Here is a 19927-nt window from a genome sequence, read left to right as displayed (position 1 = left end):
GATATAGCTTATGTATCATTTTACATTCCTGTATATTCTCATGTTTATATGGCTTCGTGATAATATGCATGTAACCTTATTACTTTTTCTTTGTCTTCAATAAAAAGAATATATAAAAAAAAAAAAAAAAAAAAAAAAAGAGGCAGTTAACACCTTGAAATTATAAGATGTGTCTCTTGTGTTGCTATATAATAGCATATCAGTCTAAATATTTGAAAGCAAATGAACATGCTTTTTACTGCAATTGTTTTTCAGTAGCCAAACTCCACCCTCAATTTTCCTTATTTGGAGCAGCCAATCTGGGCTTGAATTTGCAGACAACAAGGCTACATTATTATCCAGATGCTCTGTTTCTGATTGAAGGTGATGATTAAGATAATGTTGATTCAGTATTAATGCAGAGAGATTCCATGTCAGAAATAAACTGCACCTATGTTCTGCAAGTGTTTTTCTTCGTCCTAACAGAATTATGCAGATGGGAATAAAGTAGCAGTTCAGTAGGAGGACAGCGTGGGACAAGGAGCAGATAGGACTGGACCTGGGCACCTCAGTTAAGTTAAACCAGCCCACTGACACCAATGAATGTATATATTTTCTTCCCCCATTTACATCAATCTATTATAATATATCTGACGAAGCGGACGAGTTCCGTGAAACACGTAAGGCCACGCCCACCTTACTTCACTTGCTACTTCCACGCTGTATAGTACTGTGGTTGTCCTCAGCGTCTTTGAAAGATTTGCACCAAGTTATCGTTTTGAGCCTCTGGTTTGGCTACAGTGCTTACCTCCGGTCCCTAATACAGAACTTGGCCATTTGGGTTTGAAAGAAGGAACTTTCCTACATTAAGGAACTTTTTTGACATCAGGCCGTTCTTCTGTGGACACAGTGGGGACACTTTTATATCTACTCATCCTTCCTTACCTCATATGATTAAGGTCTCATATTGTGAGTAGGGATTACCCTTGGGGAAGGTGTATTTTATATGTTTATAATTTAATTTAATATGACCTCATATGATTAAGGTCTCATATTGTGAGTAGGGATTACCCTTGGGGAAGGTGTATTTTATATGTTTATAATTTAATATTTTATTAAAACTGATCTGCACTATGAGAGGTGTTTTTGTGCGCTTATCCTTTTAGATTTCTGCAGTTGTACCTCTACACTCAACTTTGAACCTTGAGTTTATTTTGGACGAGCAGCACCTAACTCCTCAATCAGCATCACACCTGGGAATTTGTGTCTACTAAAGGATAAGACTTTTTATTTATTTATTATTATCATTATTTTTAATTGCATTGCTAATATATGTTTTGCAATATTCATTGAATTTAATTGTATTGTATATATTTTTCTCACTAGTTAATATTCAATTAGTTTGCATTTTCTGGTTTGCATCTTACCAGTTTGCAGTTTACTGGTTAATATTTCACCAGATTGTATTGTATTAGAAAAGAATACATTTCTTTACATCAGTTTGTGTCTATTTGAAAATACATATTTAGTACTCCATTGATCAACTAAATTAACAATTCACAAGGAAATTAATTCTGATAAATAACAGGTCAGAATTTATTAGTATATATTTGGAGTGTGCGCAACTCTTTTTCTATATCAGTGGGTACACCTCAGGTGTACCTATTTATATAGTTTATTCAACAAATATATATATATATATATATATATATATATATATATATATATATATATATATATATATATATATACACACACACACATACACTACAGGGCCCTTGACACGTCTAAAATTTACCGGGCCTTGAGGTCACTTGGGTTGAGAACCACTGATCTAGGATTTGTTCAAACAGTATTAGTGAGCTAGGATTTGTTCATACATAGTATTAGTAATCTAGGATTTGTTCATACATAGTATTAGTAATCTAGTATTTGTTCATACATAGTATTCGTAATCTAGTATTTGTTCATACATAGTATTAGTAAGCTAGGATTTGTTCAGACATAGTATTAGTAAGCTAGGATTTGTTCAGACATAGAGGCCTATTTAACAACAGTCTTGCGGACCTGATCCGACAGTGCGGATCAGGTCCGCAAGACCTCACTGAATGTGGAAAGAAATACGCTCTCCGTATTCAGCATTGCACCAGCCGCTCACAAGAGCAGCTGGTGCAACACCGCCCCCTGCAGACTCGCGGCCAATGGGCCGCCAGCAGGGAGGTGTTAATCAAACCGATCGTACTCGATCGGGTTGAATTGTTGCGATTCCTGTCCACCTGCTCAGAGCAGGCGGACAGGGTTATGGAGCAGCGGTCTTTAGACCGCTGCTTCATAACCGCTGTTTCTGGCGAGTCTGAAGACTCGCCAGAAACACGGGCCCACAAGCTCCATATGGAGCTTGATAAATGGGCCTCATAGTATTACTAAGCTAGAATTTGTTCAGACATAGTATTACTAATCTAGGATTTGTTCATACATAGTATTAGTAGGCTAGGATTTGGTCAGACATAATATTAGTAAGCTAGGATTTGTTCATACATAGTATTAGTAAGCTAGGATTTGTTCATACATAGTATTAGTAAGCTAGAATTTGCTCAGACATAGTATTATTAATCTAGGATTTGTTCATACATAGTATTAGTAGGCTAGGATTTGGTCAGACATAATATTAGTAAGCTAGGATTTGTTCATACATAGTATTAGTAAGCTAGGATTTGTTCAGACATAGTATTAGTAAGCTAGGATTTGTTCATACATAGTAGTAGTATGCTAGGATTTGTTCATACAGTATTAGTAAGCTAGGATTTGTTCAGACATAGTATTAGTAAGCTAGGATTTGTTCAGACAGTATAAGTAAGCTAGGATTTGTTCAGACATAGTATTAGTAAGCTAGGATTTGTTCAGGCAGTATTAGTAAGCTAGGATTTGTTCAGACATAGTATTAGTAAGCTAGGATTTGTTCATACACAGGCATCTATTTATCAAGCCATCAACCGCTAATATGCTGGAATTCCGCAGCGTAATTGTGGCGAGCCTGATTCCCCTTAGTTATCAAAGCCTACAGACCGGCAAAAGTAGAATTTTGTGACCTAACATACGATCCGCCGGTCTCAGTCTGACACAGATCGATGCTTACGTCACTACAGATGTTCCGAATGCAAATTCGGCACTATCTGACTACTTTTGCTAGTTATCAAATTTCTACCAGGTACGCTCGGCACTATTCCGGCCCATCTTACCTGGTTTTCAATCCGCCGCCCTGGAGGTGGCGGATGCCATAGGAATCAATGGGAGTCTGAAAGCAGCGAAAGTTCATGTTCGCTGCTGCCCGATATCCCATTGATTCCTATGGTAATGTTTACACCTAACACCCTAACATGTACCCCGAGTCTAAAAAACCCTAATCTGCCGCCCCCTACACCGCCGACACCTACATTATGTTATTAACCCCTAATCTGCTTCCCAGCCACCTACATTATACTTATTAACCCCTAATCTGCCCCCCCTACACCGCCGCCACCTACATTATGTTATTAACCCCTAATCTGCCCCCCACACCGCCGCCACCTACATTATGTTATTAACCCCTAATCTGCCCCCTACACCGCCGCCATCTACATTATGTTATTAACCCCTAATCTGCCCCCCCTACACCTACATTATGTTATTAACCCCTAATCTGCCCCCCTACACCGCCGCCACCTACATAACACTTATTAACCCCTAATCTGCCGTCCCCAACGTCGCCGCCACTATATTAAATTTATTAACCCCTAAACCTAAGTCTAACCCTAACACCCCCTAACTTAAATCTAATTTAAATAAATATAAATAAAATTACTATTATTAACTACATTATTCCTATTTAAAACTAAATACTTACCTATAAAATAAACTCTAAACTAGCTACAATATAACTAATAGTTACATTGTAGCTAGCTTAGGGTTTATTTTTATTTTACAGGCAAGTTTGTATTTATTTTAACTAGGTAGAATAGTTATTAAAAAGTTATTAACTATTTAATAACTACCTAGCTAAAATAAATACAAAAGTACCTGTAAAATAAAACCTAACCTAAGTTACAATTACATCTAACACTAAATAAGTAAAATAAATAAATAACACTAACCCCCTGAAGATCGACTGAAGATCGAGACGTCTTCATCCAAGCCGGGCAGAAGTGGTCCTCCAGACTAACTAACGCCTAGATTTAGAGTTCTGCGTTAGCCGTCAAAAGCAGCGTTAAGGGGTCCTAACGCTGCTTTTTACCGCCCGCTGGTATTTAGAGTCAGCCAGGAAAGGGTCTAACGCTCACTTTCCAGCCGCGACTTTTCTATACCGCAGATCCCCTTACGTCAATTGCGTATCCTATCTTTTCAATGGGATCTTCCTAACGCCGGTATTTAGAGTCTTGGCTGAAGTGAGCAGTAGAGCCTCTACCGACAAGACTCCAGCCGCAGAAAAAAGTCAGTAGTTAAGAGCTTTCTGGGCTAACGCCGGTTTATAAAGCTCTTAACTACTGTGCTCTAAAGTACACTAACACCCATAAACTACCTATGTACCCCTAAACCGAGGTCCCCCCACATCGCCGCCACTCTAATAAAAATTTTTAACCCCTAATCTGCCGACCGCACACCGCCGCCACCTAAATTATCCCTATGTACCCCTAATCTGCTGCCCCTAACATCGCCGACACCTATATTATATTTATTAACCCCTAATCTGCCCCCCCAACGTCGCCGCTACCTTACCTACACTTATTAACCCCTAATCTGACGACCGGACCTAGCCGCTACTCTAATAAATGGATTAATCCCTAAACTGCCTCACTCCTGCCTCAAAAACCCTATAGTAAATATTATTAACCCCTAATCTGCCCTCACTAACATCGCTGACACCTAACTTCAAGTATTAACCCCTAATCTGACAACCGGACCTCACCGCTACTCTAATAAAGTTATTAACCCCTAAAGCTAAGTCTAACCCTAACCCTAACACCCCCCATAACTTAAATATAATTTTATTCTAACGAAATAAATTAAATATTATTAACTAAAGTCTTCCTATTCAAAGCTAAATACTTACCTGTAAAATAAACTCTAATATAGCTACAATATAACGAATAATTATATTGTAGCTATTTTAGGATTTATATTTATTTTACAGGCAACTTTGTATTTATTTTAACTAGGTACAATAGCTATTAAATAGTTATTAACTATTTAATAGCTACCTAGTTAAAATAATTACAAAATTACCTGTAAAATAAATCCTAACCTAAGTTACAATTAAACCTAACACTACACTATCAATAAATAAATTAAATCAATTAACTACAAGTACCTACAATTAAATAAACTAAATTAAATTACAAAAAATAAAAAAAGATTACAAGAATTTTAAGCTAATTACACCTACTCTAAGCCCCCTAATAAAATAACAAAGCCCCCCAAAATAAAAAAAATAAAATAGTTAACAGCTCTATTACCTTACCAGCCCTTAAAAGGGCTTTTTGCGGGGCATGATCGGAACAGCCAATAGAATGCGAGCTCAATCTGATTGGCTGATTGGATCAGCCAATCCGATTGAACTTGAATCTGATTGGCTGATTCAGTCAGCCAATCAGATTTTTCTTACCTTAATTCCGATTGGCTGATAGAATGCTATCAGCCAATTGGAATTCGAGGGACGCCATCTTGGATGACGTCATTTAAAGGAACCTTCATTCGTCGTCTAGTCGTCGGGGATGGAGGATGTTCCGCGCCGGAGGTCTTGAAGATGGAGCCGCTCCTCGTCGGATGGATGAAGATAGAAGATGCCACTTGGATGTAGCTATATTAGAGTTTATTTTACAGGTAAGTATTTAGTTTTAAATAGGAATACTTTAGTTAATAATATTTAATTTATTTTGTTAGATTAAAATTATATTTAATTTAGGGGGGTGTTAGGGTTAGGCTTAGCTTTAGGGGTTAATACATTTATTAGAGTAGCGGCGAGGTCCGGTCGGCAGATTAGGGGTTGATACTTGAAGTTAGGTGTCGGCGATGTTAGGGGGGGGGCAGATTAGGGGTTAATACTATTTATTATAGGGTTTGCGAGGCGGGAGTGCGGCGGTTTAGGGGTTAATACATTTATTATAGTGGCGGCGATGTCCGGTCGGCAGATTAGGGGTTAATAAGTGTAGGTAGGTAGCGGCGACGTAGGGGGCGGCAGATTAGGGGTTAATAAATATAATATAGGGGTCGGCGATGTTAGGGGCAGCAGATTAGGGGTACATAGCTATAATGTAGGTTGCGGAGGTGTACGGAGCGGCAGATTAGGGGTTAATAATATAATGCAGGGGTCAGCAATAGTGGGGGTGGCAGATTAGGGGTTAATAAGTGTAAGGTTAGGGGTGTTTAGACTCGGGGTACATGTTAGGGTGTTAGGTGCAGACTTAGAAAGTGTTTCCCCATAGGAAACAATGGGGCTGCGTTAGGAGCTGAACGCTGCTTTTTTGCAGGTGTTTGGTTTATTTTCAGCCCAAACTGCCCCATTGTTTCCTATGGGGGAATCGTGCACGAGCACGTTTTTCCAGCTAGCCGCTACCGTAAGCAACGCTGGTATTGAGAGTTGAAGTGGCGGTAAATATGCCTGTACACTCCCGTTTTGAAGCCTAACGCAGCCCTTCAGAGAACTCTCAATACTAGCGTTATTTAAAAGGTGCGGTGGGGAAAAAACACGCGTAGCTAACCCACCCCTTTGGCCGCAAAACTCTAAATCTAACCGTAAGAGTTTTGTACCTTATATATTGGATCCTTTAAAATTACTTGAAAACCTTTTTTTCTTTGCAACAGTCACATATCTAGTTAGGTCAGCAAATACTAGCAGAGAGAACCTTACAACTGTAGGCAAATAATGTACTTAATAAGCTTGCTATTGCCTAATTAAAATATCCTTATAGTTAACAGGAGAATCCCACACATGCCACTTTTAAATTATAAAGATAGACAAGAGGGACACTGAACCTACTTTTTTCTTGATTCAGATAAAGCATGCGATTTTAAGCAACTTTCTAATTTACTCCTATTATCAATTTTTATTGGTTCTCTTGGTATCAGCACTTGCTGATTGGTGGCTACACCAATCAGCAAGCACTACCCAGGTGCTGAACCAAAGATGGGCTGGCTCGTAAGCTTTTATTTCTGCTTTTTCAAATAAAGATACAAAGACAAAGAAGAAAATTTGATAATAGGAGTAAATTAGAAAGTTGCTTAAAATTGCATGCTCTATCGGAATCATAAAAGTTTATTTTTGACTATACCATCCCTTTAATTAAAACCAGTCTGTACTTTTCAGCATTCATGATCCCATCAATTTTGTTTCAGTGTCCCTTTAGGCAAGCTACTAACATTTACCGTTAGAAGGTATGCTTCTGTTATTTAAGGTTCAACTATTCACTAGAAGCATCATACACCCCAAATTCTGCTTTTATGATTCAGATAGAGCACACAATTTTAAACAACTTTCCAATTTACTTCTATTATCACATTTTCTTTGTTTTGTTGCTATCCTTTGTTGAAAAGCAGAAAGGTCATTTCAGAATTATGCACGTGTCTGCATCACTATATGGCAGCAGTTTTGCAACAATGTTGCAGTAATAAATCCACTACAAAGGATACATTTATACCTCACTCAGTCCTAAACAAATTATATTTTAATAAAGTTTGTTTAACTTGATTGTGGTTACTGGTTTAACTTAAAGGGACATAAAACCCCATTTTTTTCTTTCATGATTTAGATAGAACATAACATTTTAAACAACTTTCTCATTTCCTTCTATTATCAATTTTCTTCCTTTTCTTGTTATCCTTTGTTAAAAAAGCAGAAATGTAAGCTCAAGAGTGTGCACGTGTCTGCAGCACTATATAGCAGCAGTTTTGCAACAATGTTATTCATTAGCAGGAGCACTAGATGGCAGCACTATGTCCTGTCGTGTTGGGCTTCAGGCATGTGCACGCTACCTACCTAGGTATCTCTTCAACAAAGAATGACATAAGAATGAAATAAATTTGATAATAGAAGTAAATTGGAAACTTTTTAAAAATGGTATTCTCTATCTGAATCATGAAAGATTTTTTTGGGGTTTAATGTCCCTTTAAAACATAACGTTTATTTACACTTGGTTAAAAATGGGACAGGCAACATGAGATTGCAATATTCATAGCATAGCCTCTTGTTTGCTCTGATAAATTCCCAAAGTAGGAAATCTGAAATACGTAGGATGGTGGTCTATTATTGTTAATAATATTGCCTCTAGTATAGAGTCCTAAATAGGCATCTACGGGTGTTTGATATTCTACTTCCAATCAGAGAAGAGTATCCAAATACTCCTGTTAAATATTGTGGTATACTTCCTTTAAAATATAGTAATATCATACACTTAAAGGGCCACTAAACCTAAAATCTTTCTTTCATGATTCAGATAGAGAATAGAAATTTAAACAACATTACAATTTACTTCCATAATTTATTTTGCTTCATTTTTTAAATATCCTTAGTTGAAGAAAAAGCAATGCACATGGTGAGCCAATCACATGATGCTTCTATGTGCAGCAACCAATCAGCAGCTAGTGAGCATATCTAGATATGCTTTTCATCAAAGAATATCAAGAGAATAAAACAAATTAGATAATATAAGTAAATTAGAAAGATGTTTAAAATTGCATTCTCTTTCTAAATCATAAAAGAAAAAATGTGGGTGGCATGTTCCTTTAAGTATGTTACATTAATTCAGCCCATAGACATTTTCTGATATTAAACCTCAGGGATGTATAAGGTATAATATCACAAAATATCACAGCCTATGGGCTGAATTAATTTAACATACTTAAGTTTATGATGTCCCTTTAAACATTTTCATCATAAGGAATGTCACATGACTCACACTCATTCTCAAAGAGGTGAAACTGCATCCCAAGAAGTGGTACTGCACGGCAAAATGTGTAGGTGGAAGACGTCTTCTTCTTGGGGCAAAGTTTTAGAATCTGAATAGAAGAAAAAGACATCACTAGAATTATAGGTTGCACAGACAGCTTGATAGATAAAGCAAAAAGTACAATAATGGCCCTCCAGCAACAGTTAAATGTAAAACAGTTATGTAAACACTGCACCAAAGCTATTTACATTACACATAACTAGCCTACCATTTAATAGAAAATTCCTTGTTTTCTGTAGTTTGCAGACTGCTTAGCTATAATCCCCTTTTCGAAGGTTGTCTGTACATAAATCAGGGCAGAGTCTGTACCAGGAAGGGGTAAAGTTATAAAATTAAAGGGACATTGTACACTAGATTTTTCTTTACATAAATGTTTTGTAGATGATCTATTTATATAGCTAATCTTGGAGTGTTTTGGTTAAAATGTATAGTTTTCCTTATTTTTTAATAACATTGTGCTGATTTTTTGACTCCTTGAAAAAGCCAAGTGACTATTTGGTGAAACTATCGTTGGATTTTGAGGGTGTGATATCACGTTGTGGGCGGAGACCAACCTTCTGAACTGCAAACCGTAATCATAGACTTTGTTTAAATATGCAGTCTGTGTAATATACGGATGTTGTAGCTGTGGTTGTTCTCTGTAAACCCCTGTGATTTTAACACGTTGTAATAAATTGTTTTAACATTCATCTAAGTTCACTTCTATCTGCTCCTGCTGGAGTCTCCCATTGCTTTTATATCTAGAACTTGATGTGAAGTCTGCAGAATGTGAGTATACAACTTATATGTGAATTAACCCTGTAGTCTCACAGGACTTCACCATTGGCAGCATTGATGTGTTTTATTTGAGGTTAACCCTTGGAGTTCGACTGCAGCATTTATTTCCACTGAGAAGTAAACCCTGGGATCACTTATGCACATTTGGAGTTGGGATTTAGTCTCCAACAGGATTTTTTAGTATATAGTTATGTACCTGCTTAAAGGGACAGTCTAGTCAAAATTAAACTTTCATGATTCAGATAGGGCATGCAATTTTAAACAACTTTCCAATTTACTTCTATTATCTAATTTGCTCAATTCTTTAGATATCCTTTGTTGAAGAAATAGCAATGCACATGTGTGAGCCAATCACACAAGGCCTCTATGTGCAGCAACCAATCAGCAGCTACTGAGCATATCTAGATATGCTTTTCAGCAAGTGATTTCAAGAGAATGAAGCAAATTAGACAATAGAAGTAAATTAGAAAGTTGTTTAAAATTACATGCTCTTTCTAAATCATGAAAGAAAAAAAATTGGTTTGCATGTCCCTTTAATGACAAGTATTATGTTTCAAGGCACTTTTTTAACAGTCTTTTAGATTTAAAAAGGTTAATGATGAAAAGAATTTCTCCTGAATCTAATTTAAGCATATTCCCAAGCCATCCTTATAACTGTGTTAGTCTTAGTTACCATTTTCCCTGTAGCATCAGGGTGAAGTCTCATAGCCAAGATTGCTAATGCGGGACATAATAACTGAAGCCCTGAAACGCTCCAATACAATGGCAAGATGGAACGAACAGAGACTTGTTCAAGTTCAGAGATAATCTCATGTAAATGTACTCACAACAGGAGTATAGCTGGTAGGAAATGGAGAGCATAAGTGTTATTTGAACATAAAAAGATCCATCAGAATCTAGCAATACCAAAAAGATAATAACTGTAAAATGTCAGCTAGTACTTCCATATAAAAATAGTATAACTGACGGCGAAGCTAGAAATTACAGAGATCCAGGACAAAATCTGTGTCTCATTCCTGTAGAACGACAACCTTTGCATTATACATAAACACTGTGCATTATACTCACTATAGCCTTGGTCAGTACAAAATGGAATAAGCAATTCCATAATAGTCGAAAATGTAAATGCTCAAATTTAATAGAGCATGTGATTTTAAGACGAATGACCCTGCACTACTGTTTGTTTAACCCCCTCAAAGGAGTTAAATCCATAGCAGATGTACTGTTCTAGACCTGCAGAGCACTGCTGGTCCCAAGCTCAAACTGCCGCTGATTAAATCATACTACTAGCTCTGCTGATTGGATTAGCGTTGGGTTCCGTTCAGGACCAGAGGTGCTCAGAGAATCACAAGCTGTTCTTCTTTGCTGGGGTTAAACACACAGTACAGTATTATGGCCTATAGTGGGCATTCAAAAAACTAAACGGACATTAACAACTCTTCTTTTTTTGTGTTAAAATGGTGCTTTGCCCCACATTTTTTATAGAGGCCAAAAAGCTAAATCTGTTACTTAAGTTTTCAAAATGTTGCAACATGAGTAAAGCAGGTTTATACAGTTTGATTTCTGGTCTTTTTATGGAGCACGTGCAAGTTGTACATAAGGAAGAGGTGTTTATTGCCTTTTGACATGCACAGTTCTATTTATAGAAAAGATGCTTGAAACATGGGCTTTGTAAATGTTTGTGACCATAAAATATTTGAATGTCTGTGTTACTAGGGGACATTTTTCTTGCTGGATAGAACAAGGAATTTCTCACAAATCTCACAACATGAGACTGGCAATGGGCATTCTATAGGAATGGTTTGTCACCTCAATGTCATTTAAAAGGACACAAAACCAATATTTTTTTTCTTTGAAGATTCAAATAGAGCATGTACTCTAAAACAACTTTTCAGTTAACTTCTATTATCTAATTTTATTTGTTCTTTTGTTGTCCTTTGTTAAAAAACATAACTAGATAGGCTCAGGAGGAGCAATGCACAACTGGGAGCTAGCTGCTGAATGGTGGCTCCACATATTTGCCTATTGGCTTACCTGATGTGCTCAGCTAGCTCCCAGTAGTGAATTTTCGTTCTTTCAACAAACAATACAAAGAGAATGAGCAAATTTGATTATATAAGTAAATTTGAAAGTTGTTTAACCCCTTCAGGACCAGGAATTTTAGAGAAGAACTTGCGCAAAGTATCAGAGAATTTTTAGCATTTTTGCTATCACTCCATTAACACAGAAATAGAGCCTTGTTTTATTTATTTCAAATTTATATATTCTTTTTCAGAAGACAACCCAAGGTATTTATCTAGGCCCATTTTGGTATATTTCATGCAATCGTTATGCCGCAGAATACAATCATATTACAAAAAAATTGTTAACTTTTTCACAACTATTGAGATTCTCACTGAAATGATTTACATATCACTTGTGTAGTCATAACACAAATGGTTGTAAAAGCTTCTCTGGGATCCCCTTTGTTCAGAAATAGCAGACATGCATGGCTTTGACATTGCTTTTTGGTAATTATAAGGCTGCTAACTGCAGCTGCGCACCACACTCCAAATATTCACGGCAGTGAAGGGGTTAATCAGGTAGCTTGCAAGGTTAGTTTTAGCTGCAGTGTAGACATTACCCTCCCACCTGACACCTCCCCTCCCCCGATCCTACCTTATCCTTCCCAAACAGCTCTCTTCCCTTCTTCACCAACCATGGTTGATCACCATCATTTTAGGTACTGCCAGACAGTTTGCCAGTATGCAGTTTAGGAGTAGTTTTTTTGACCCCTCCCCCCCCCCCTCAAAAAAAAAAAAACAACAGCTCTCTAACCCTCCTCCTTCTTAATAGATGCCCTCATTTAGGTACTGGCAGTTATCTGCCAGTACCCAGTTTGTACTTTTTTTTGTCTGTAGTGTAGCAGTCCCTCCTCAATTTAACTTTTGTGCATGTAAAAGTGGAATGTTTTATAGAGGGAGTTATTTTTAGACATGTGCATTTGTAGGGATCGGCCACCGATGAGGAGAGGACCACTACCATGGATCTGTCAACACCGATGAAATAGCGCTACCCTTGAGGAGTCACTGCCGAATCAAAATAAGAAGAAAACACCTGCGGATCACGGATGGTGAGTAAAACATAGGAATTTTTGTTTGTTGTTTTGGGAGGGGGTTCAGTTTTAGTATAGTTTTTTTTTCAGTTACGTTTTAGGATAGCGGTTTTACAGGGGTTGGGGAGGTACTTTAGTTTTAGGTTAGGAGTATTTTAGGGGGCATTTTTTAGTACTTTAGTTTAAGTATAGGGCTTTTTTATTTTTTAGGTGCTTTTTCTATTATTGATTGTATTTTTTAACTTACGGGGTCTTAGGTTAGGGTTCTTGGGGGGTCAGCATTTAGAGGTTTAATAGAGTAGGGGGTTTATTATAATGGGGTTGTGGCGGTTTAGGGGTTAAGTAGTGTAGGGGTTATTGCAATGGAGGTTGTGGCGGTTTATGGGTTAATAGCGTAGGGGGTTTATTGCAATGAGGATCTTATACAATGAACTATATGCAAGTAAGTATATATTGCTGGCACACCTCTATAACATCTATGATAGTGATTTCAATATCTAATCCCAGGGTCAACTAAGAGTCTCTCATTGAAACCTAGGTAGGCTACCTATCATTTTTTATCATAAAAAAGATAATCTGACTGAGCTCACTGAAGAATGGCTCCTATTCCAAATGCCCATAACAACAGCACGTGACAAACTGAAAATTGTGAACTATTTTGTATATTAGCATCATAACATACTAAATAAACCTATATAATGACTAACCCTTGAACAAGAACAGTAAAGTCAAAATTAAACTATTTCCAGTTTACTTCTATTATCAAATTTGCAATGCTCTATTGTTATCCTTTGTTGAAGAATAGGTAGGGTTACAGTAGGTCAGAGGTATACATGAGTTTTTAGCACTCTATGACAGCAGTGTGTGCAATAACAGACATTGCTGCTATAGGGTGCAAACAAAATGTGAACGCTCCTGAGCTCCTATGAGCCTACGGGCTAGAGTTATCATTGGGCGAAAGTCCTGATCAGGCTAACTCATTTGAGCCTAAAACTGATATTTATGAAGCAGTTTTTTAAACTGCTGCTCCATAAACCCTCTCCACCAACTTAAGATTTGCTGTTTAAAACTCTGTTGAATGTATTTTCATTAAAATCATATTAAACTGTTAGTGCTCTGCTGTTTCAGGCAGTTGTATCATTATTCTGGAGTTGGAGTTTCGGTAGTTTATCTTTAAACTCTCCAATGTGACCCAGCACTTTTTCAATGCTCACCAGAAGCAGGTCATTAAATAGGAAGACCTCTCTCTGATGAGCTGCCTGTTTCTGCACTTTGTTCACATCTGTTACCTCAAAGAGACGGCTGCAGCAGACAAGGCGTCGGTGTGGAACTGAGAGTACCTGCAGTGGGTCAGAGCAATAAAGAATCACAGAAATGAACAATCCTCTGGAGGTAAAAACATGAATTTTATTAGAAAAAGATTAAAAAGCCAGACATGTCAAACATGCAGGGTAACGAGAACTGACTACCCTGACGCATTTCGCTCTACATTAGAGCTTAATCATAGTCTGTCATGGCAACAGTGTATACAGGTATACTTGAAAATGTATGGCACTGACAATGCAATGTATCCGTATTCAGTAACACTCTGTTACAAATTAACACATAGGCAAATTTGATTAACAATTAACTCATAGCATGCATATGAAAGAGCTGCAATTAGCATTATTTATTAATTAATATTTTTTGACACAAAAAGGGATATAAAAGTGATGGTAAACTCATAATGACTAGTTTTTACCAAACTGTAGTGTTATTATTATTATTATTATAGGGTTTTTATATTCTTTCAAAGTTACCTCTTATTGTCATATTTAAAGACATATACTTTGCTTCCAGTTATGCTCCCCGCCGGCCCCCCTTTGTGCACTCTTTTTCTATGACTTTATGATTTAGATCCAATCATAAGCGGCTTGCTATTGTCATTAAGAATAGTTGCATGCATGCATATTAGCGGCGACTCTGCTGCGAGAAGCCAATAATATTTTACTTGATATTTACATCCTCATGTGTGTTATATATATACTGTATATATATATATATATATATATACACAGTATAATTCTAGCGCATGTGTGATGTTGTTGAGGTGAGTACTAATCCATAAAGTAAACATATTTAAACATATAAAAACACATTATAGGTGTCAGATGAAGGGGACACAAAACGCTCAAATCTGGGTCTGCTACTTGTACATTCTCCTTATTAAATTTCTACAGTTGGAAACTATAAAATATGAACACACAAAAAATAAGTGTTGCCTCTTTAGCACTATTCGCTATTAAATAATTTATTTTATTCTTAAAAAGATATTGTACTGGGGGACGAGTCCGAACAGCGACTGTGGACGGTCGCATCTTCTTAGTGCTCTTGCTGAAAATCCAACAACCCGCCGGTGTAGGATAAATACCACAGTGAATTTGAACATAAAACGACCAGTGTTACTGGAATATCTGACAGAACGATTAAAACATTAAAAAGTCATTCATTGTATTTTTGACGCCAGGTAATATACTGTAAACAAGCAAAACTATACAACCGTAGCTGGACATACCTCTTCATCTAGATAAATGGAACACTTATAAACAGTTAAAGCCAGCTTAGAGATAATTTAGTATTGACATGCATTGTCTAGCATTGTTAGTTAAAAATGTTATAGCCTAGTTTGTTTCTAATTTATTTTTTCTTTCACAAAAAGCCTGTATGCTTAGATTGTGTAAACGTATTTTCATATATAAGTTCCTATGTTCCGCACTACTTGGCTTCATACACTCCCCTTGAAATACACAGAAAGGCACAAACGTATTCCAGAATCACAGTCATACTAGTAACAAATAGAAGACACTGTAATATCATTAACACTCTTATATATCTCTGAAAACTGCCTGTGGGGGTTAATGGGGGGCCCCTAGGGAAACATTTAAAAAAAACAGAATTTATGTTTACCTGATAAATTTCTTTCTCCAACGGTGTGTCCGGTCCACGGCGTCATCCTTACTTGTGGGATATTCTCTTCCCCAACAGGAAATGGCAAAGAGCCCAGCAAAGCTGGTCACATGATCCCTCCTAGGCTCCGCCTACCCCAGTCATTCGACCGACGTTAAGGAGGAATAATAGCATAGGAGAAACCATATGGTACCGTGGTGACTGTAGTTAAAGAAAATAAATTATCAGACCTGATTAAAAAACCAGGGCGGGCCGTGGACCGGACACACCGTTGGAGAAAGAAATTTATCAGGTAAACATAAATTCTGTTTTCTCCAACATAGGTGTGTCCGGTCCACGGCGTCATCCTTACTTGTGGGAACCAATACCAAAGCTTTAGGACACGGATGAAGGGAGGGAGCAAATCAGGTCACCTAAATGGAAGGCACCACGGCTTGCAAAACCTTTCTCCCAAAAATAGCCTCAGAAGAAGCAAAAGTATCAAACTTGTAAAATTTGGTAAAAGTGTGCAGTGAAGACCAAGTCGCTGCCCTACATATCTGATCAACAGAAGCCTCGTTCTTGAAGGCCCATGTGGAAGCCACAGCCCTAGTGGAATGAGCCGTGATTCTTTCGGGAGGCTGCCGTCCGGCAGTCTCGTAAGCCAATCTGATGATGCTTTTAATCCAAAAAGAGAGAGAGGTAGAAGTTGCTTTTTGACCTCTCCTTTTACCTGAATAAACAACAAACAGGGAAGATGTTTGTCTAAAATCCTTTGTAGCATCTAAATAGAATTTTAGAGCGCGAACAACATCCAAATTGTGCAACAAGCGTTCCTTCTTTGAAACTGGTTTCGGACACAGAGAAGGTACGATAATCTCCTGGTTAATGTTTTTGTTAGAAACAACTTTTGGAAGAAAACCAGGTTTAGTACGTAAAACCACCTTATCTGCGTGGAACACCAGATAAGGAGGAGAACACTGCAGAGCAGATAATTCTGAAACTCTTCTAGCAGAAGAAATTGCAACTAAAAACAAAACTTTCCAAGATAATAACTTAATATCAACGGAATGTAAGGGTTCAAACGGAACCCCCTGAAGAACTGAAAGAACTAAATTGAGACTCCAAGGAGGAGTCAAAGGTTTGTAAACAGGCTTGATTCTAACCAGAGCCTGAACAAAGGCTTGAACATCTGGCACAGCTGCCAGTTTTTTGTGAAGTAACACCGACAAGGCAGAAATCTGTCCCTTCAGGGAACTTGCCGATAATCCTTTTTCCAATCCTTCTTGAAGGAAGGATAGAATCCTAGGAATCTTAACCTTGTCCCAAGGGAATCCTTTAGATTCACACCAACAGATATATTTTTTCCAAATTTTATGGTAAATCTTTCTAGTTACAGGCTTTCTGGCCTGAACAAGAGTATCGATAACAGAATCTGAGAAACCTCGCTTCGATAAAATCAAGCGTTCAATCTCCAAGCAGTCAGCTGGAGTGAAACCAGATTCGGATGTTCGAACGGACCCTGAACAAGAAGGTCTCGTCTCAAAGGTAGCTTCCAAGGTGGAGCCGATGACATATTCACCAGATCTGCATACCAAGTCCTGCGTGGCCACGCAGGAGCTATCAAGATCACCGACGCCCTCTCCTGATTGATCCTGGCTACCAGCCTGGGGATGAGAGGAAACGGCGGGAACACATAAGCTAGTTTGAAGGTCCAAGGTGCTACTAGTGCATCCACTAGAGCCGCCTTGGGATCCCTGGATCTGGACCCGTAGCAAGGAACTTTGAAGTTCTGACGAGAGGCCATCAGATCCATGTCTGGAATGCCCCAAAGTTGAGTGACTTGGGCAAAGATTTCCGGATGGAGTTCCCACTCCCCCGGATGCAATGTCTGACGACTCAGAAAATCCGCTTCCCAATTTTCCACTCCCGGGATGTGGATAGCAGACAGGTGGCAGGAGTGAGACTCCGCCCATAGAATGATCTTGGTCACTTCTTCCATCGCTAGGGAACTCCTTGTTCCCCCCTGATGGTTGATATACGCAACAGTCGTCATGTTGTCTGATTGAAACCGTATGAACTTGGTCCTCGCTAGCTGAGGCCAAGCCTTGAGAGCATTGAATATCGCTCTCAGTTCCAGAATATTTATCGGTAGAAGAGATTCTTCCCGAGACCAAAGACCCTGAGCTTTCAGGGATCCCCAGACCGCGCCCCAGCCCATCAGACTGGCGTCGGTCGTGACAATGACCCACTCTGGTCTGTGGAATGTCATCCCTCGTGACAGGTTGTCCAGGGACAGCCACCAACGGAGTGAGTCTCTGGTCCTCTGATTTACTTGTATCTTTGGAGACAAGTCTGTATAGTCCCCATTCCACTGACTGAGCATGCACAGTTGTAACGGTCTTAGATGAATGCGCGCAAAAGGAACTATGTCCATTGCCGCTACCATCAACCCGATCACTTCCATGCACTGAGCTACGGAAGGAAGAGGAACGGAATGAAGTATTCGACAAGAGTCCAGGAGCTTTGTCTTTCTGGCCTCTGTTAGAAAAATCCTCATTTCTGAGGAGTCTATAATTGTTCCCAAGAAGGGAACCCTTGTTGACGGGGATAGAGAACTCTTTTCCACGTTCACTTTCCAGCCGTGCGATCTGAGAAAGGCCAGGACGATGTCCGTGTGAGCCTTTGCTCGAGGGAGGGACGACGCTTGAATCAGAATGTCGTCCAGGTAAGGTACTACTGCAATGCCCCTTGGTCTTAGCACAGCTAGAAGGGACCCTAGTACCTTTGTGAAAATCCTTGGAGCAGTGGCTAATCCGAAAGGAAGCGCCACGAACTGGTAATGTTTGTCCAGGAATGCAAACCTTAGGAACCGATGATGTTCCTTGTGGATAGGAATATGTAGATACGCATCCTTTAAATCCCCCGTGGTCATGAATTGACCTTCCTGGATGGAAGGAAGGATAGTTCGAATGGTTTCCATCTTGAAAGATGGGACCTTGAGAAATTTGTTTAAGATCTTGAGATCTAGGATTGGTCTGAATGTTCCCTCTTTTTTGGGAACTATGAACAGATTGGAGTAGAACCCCATCCCTTGTTCTCTCAATGGAACAGGATGAATCACTCCCATTTTTAACAGGTCTTCTACGCAAAGTAAGAACGCCTGTCTTTTTATGTGGTCTGAAGACAACTGAGACCTGTGGAACCTTCCCCTTGGGGGAAGTCCCTTGAATTCCAGAAGATAACCCTGGGAGACTATTTCTAGCGCCCAAGGATCCAGAACATCTCTTGCCCAAGCCTGAGCGAAGAGAGAGAGTCTGCCCCCCACCAGATCCGGTCCCGGATCGGGGGCCGATATTTCATGCTGTCTTGGTAGCAGTGGCAGGTTTCTTTGCCTGCTTTCCCTTGTTCCAGCCTTGCATTGGTCTCCAAGCTGGCTTGGCCTGAGAAGTATTACCTTCTTGCTTAGAGGACGTAGCACCTTGGGCTGGTCCGTTTTTACGAAAGGGACGAAAATTAGGTCTATTTTTTGCCTTGAAAGGCCGATCCTGAGGAAGGGCATGGCCCTTACCCCCAGTGATATCAGAGATAATCTCTTTCAAGTCAGGACCAAACAGCGTTTTCCCCTTGAAAGGAATGTTTAGTAGCTTGTTCTTGGAAGACGCATCAGCCGACCAAGATTTCAACCAAAGCGCTCTGCGCGCCACAATAGCAAACCCAGAATTCTTAGCCGCTAACTTAGCCAATTGCAAAGAGGCGTCAACAGTGAAAGAATTAGCCAATTTGAGAGCATTGACTCTGTCCATAATCTCCTCATAAGGAGGCGAGTCACTATCGAGCACCTTAATCAGTTCATCAAACCAGAAATATGCGGCTGTAGTGACAGGGACAATGCATGAAATGGGTTGTAGAAGGTAACCCTGCTGAACAAACATCTTTTTAAGCAAACCTTCTAATTTTTTATCCATAGGATCTTTGAAAGCACAACTATCCTCTATGGGAATAGTGGTGCGTTTGTTTAAAGTAGAAACCGCTCCCTCGACCTTGGGGACTGACTGCCATAAGTCCTTTCTGGGGTCGACCATAGGAAACAATTTTTTAAATATGGGGGGAGGGACGAAAGGAATACCGGGCCTTTCCCATTCTTTATTAACAATGTCCGCCACCCGCTTGG

At 39.0% G+C, this 19927-nt stretch overlaps 1 protein-coding gene across 1 annotated transcript in view; it reads right to left on the bottom strand.

Moving 5' to 3' along the window:
• The window catches only part of IQSEC3 (IQ motif and Sec7 domain ArfGEF 3), a 374477-nt gene that overhangs the window by 54255 nt on the left and 300295 nt on the right, over nt 1–19927 (bottom strand). The window contains exons 9-10 of the mRNA XM_053718818.1: nt 14043–14168; nt 8907–9006 (exon numbers count right to left, since the gene is read on the bottom strand). Of these exons, the coding sequence (XP_053574793.1) occupies nt 8907–9006; nt 14043–14168 (226 nt within the window). The remainder of the gene's footprint in view (nt 1–8906; nt 9007–14042; nt 14169–19927) is intronic.

The sequence above is a fragment of the Bombina bombina genome, chromosome 6 (genome assembly GCF_027579735.1).
Source record: "Bombina bombina isolate aBomBom1 chromosome 6, aBomBom1.pri, whole genome shotgun sequence".
In the NCBI taxonomy this organism is placed as follows: Eukaryota; Metazoa; Chordata; class Amphibia; order Anura; family Bombinatoridae; genus Bombina; species Bombina bombina.
This window is presented reverse-complemented; position numbering and strand designations above follow the sequence as displayed.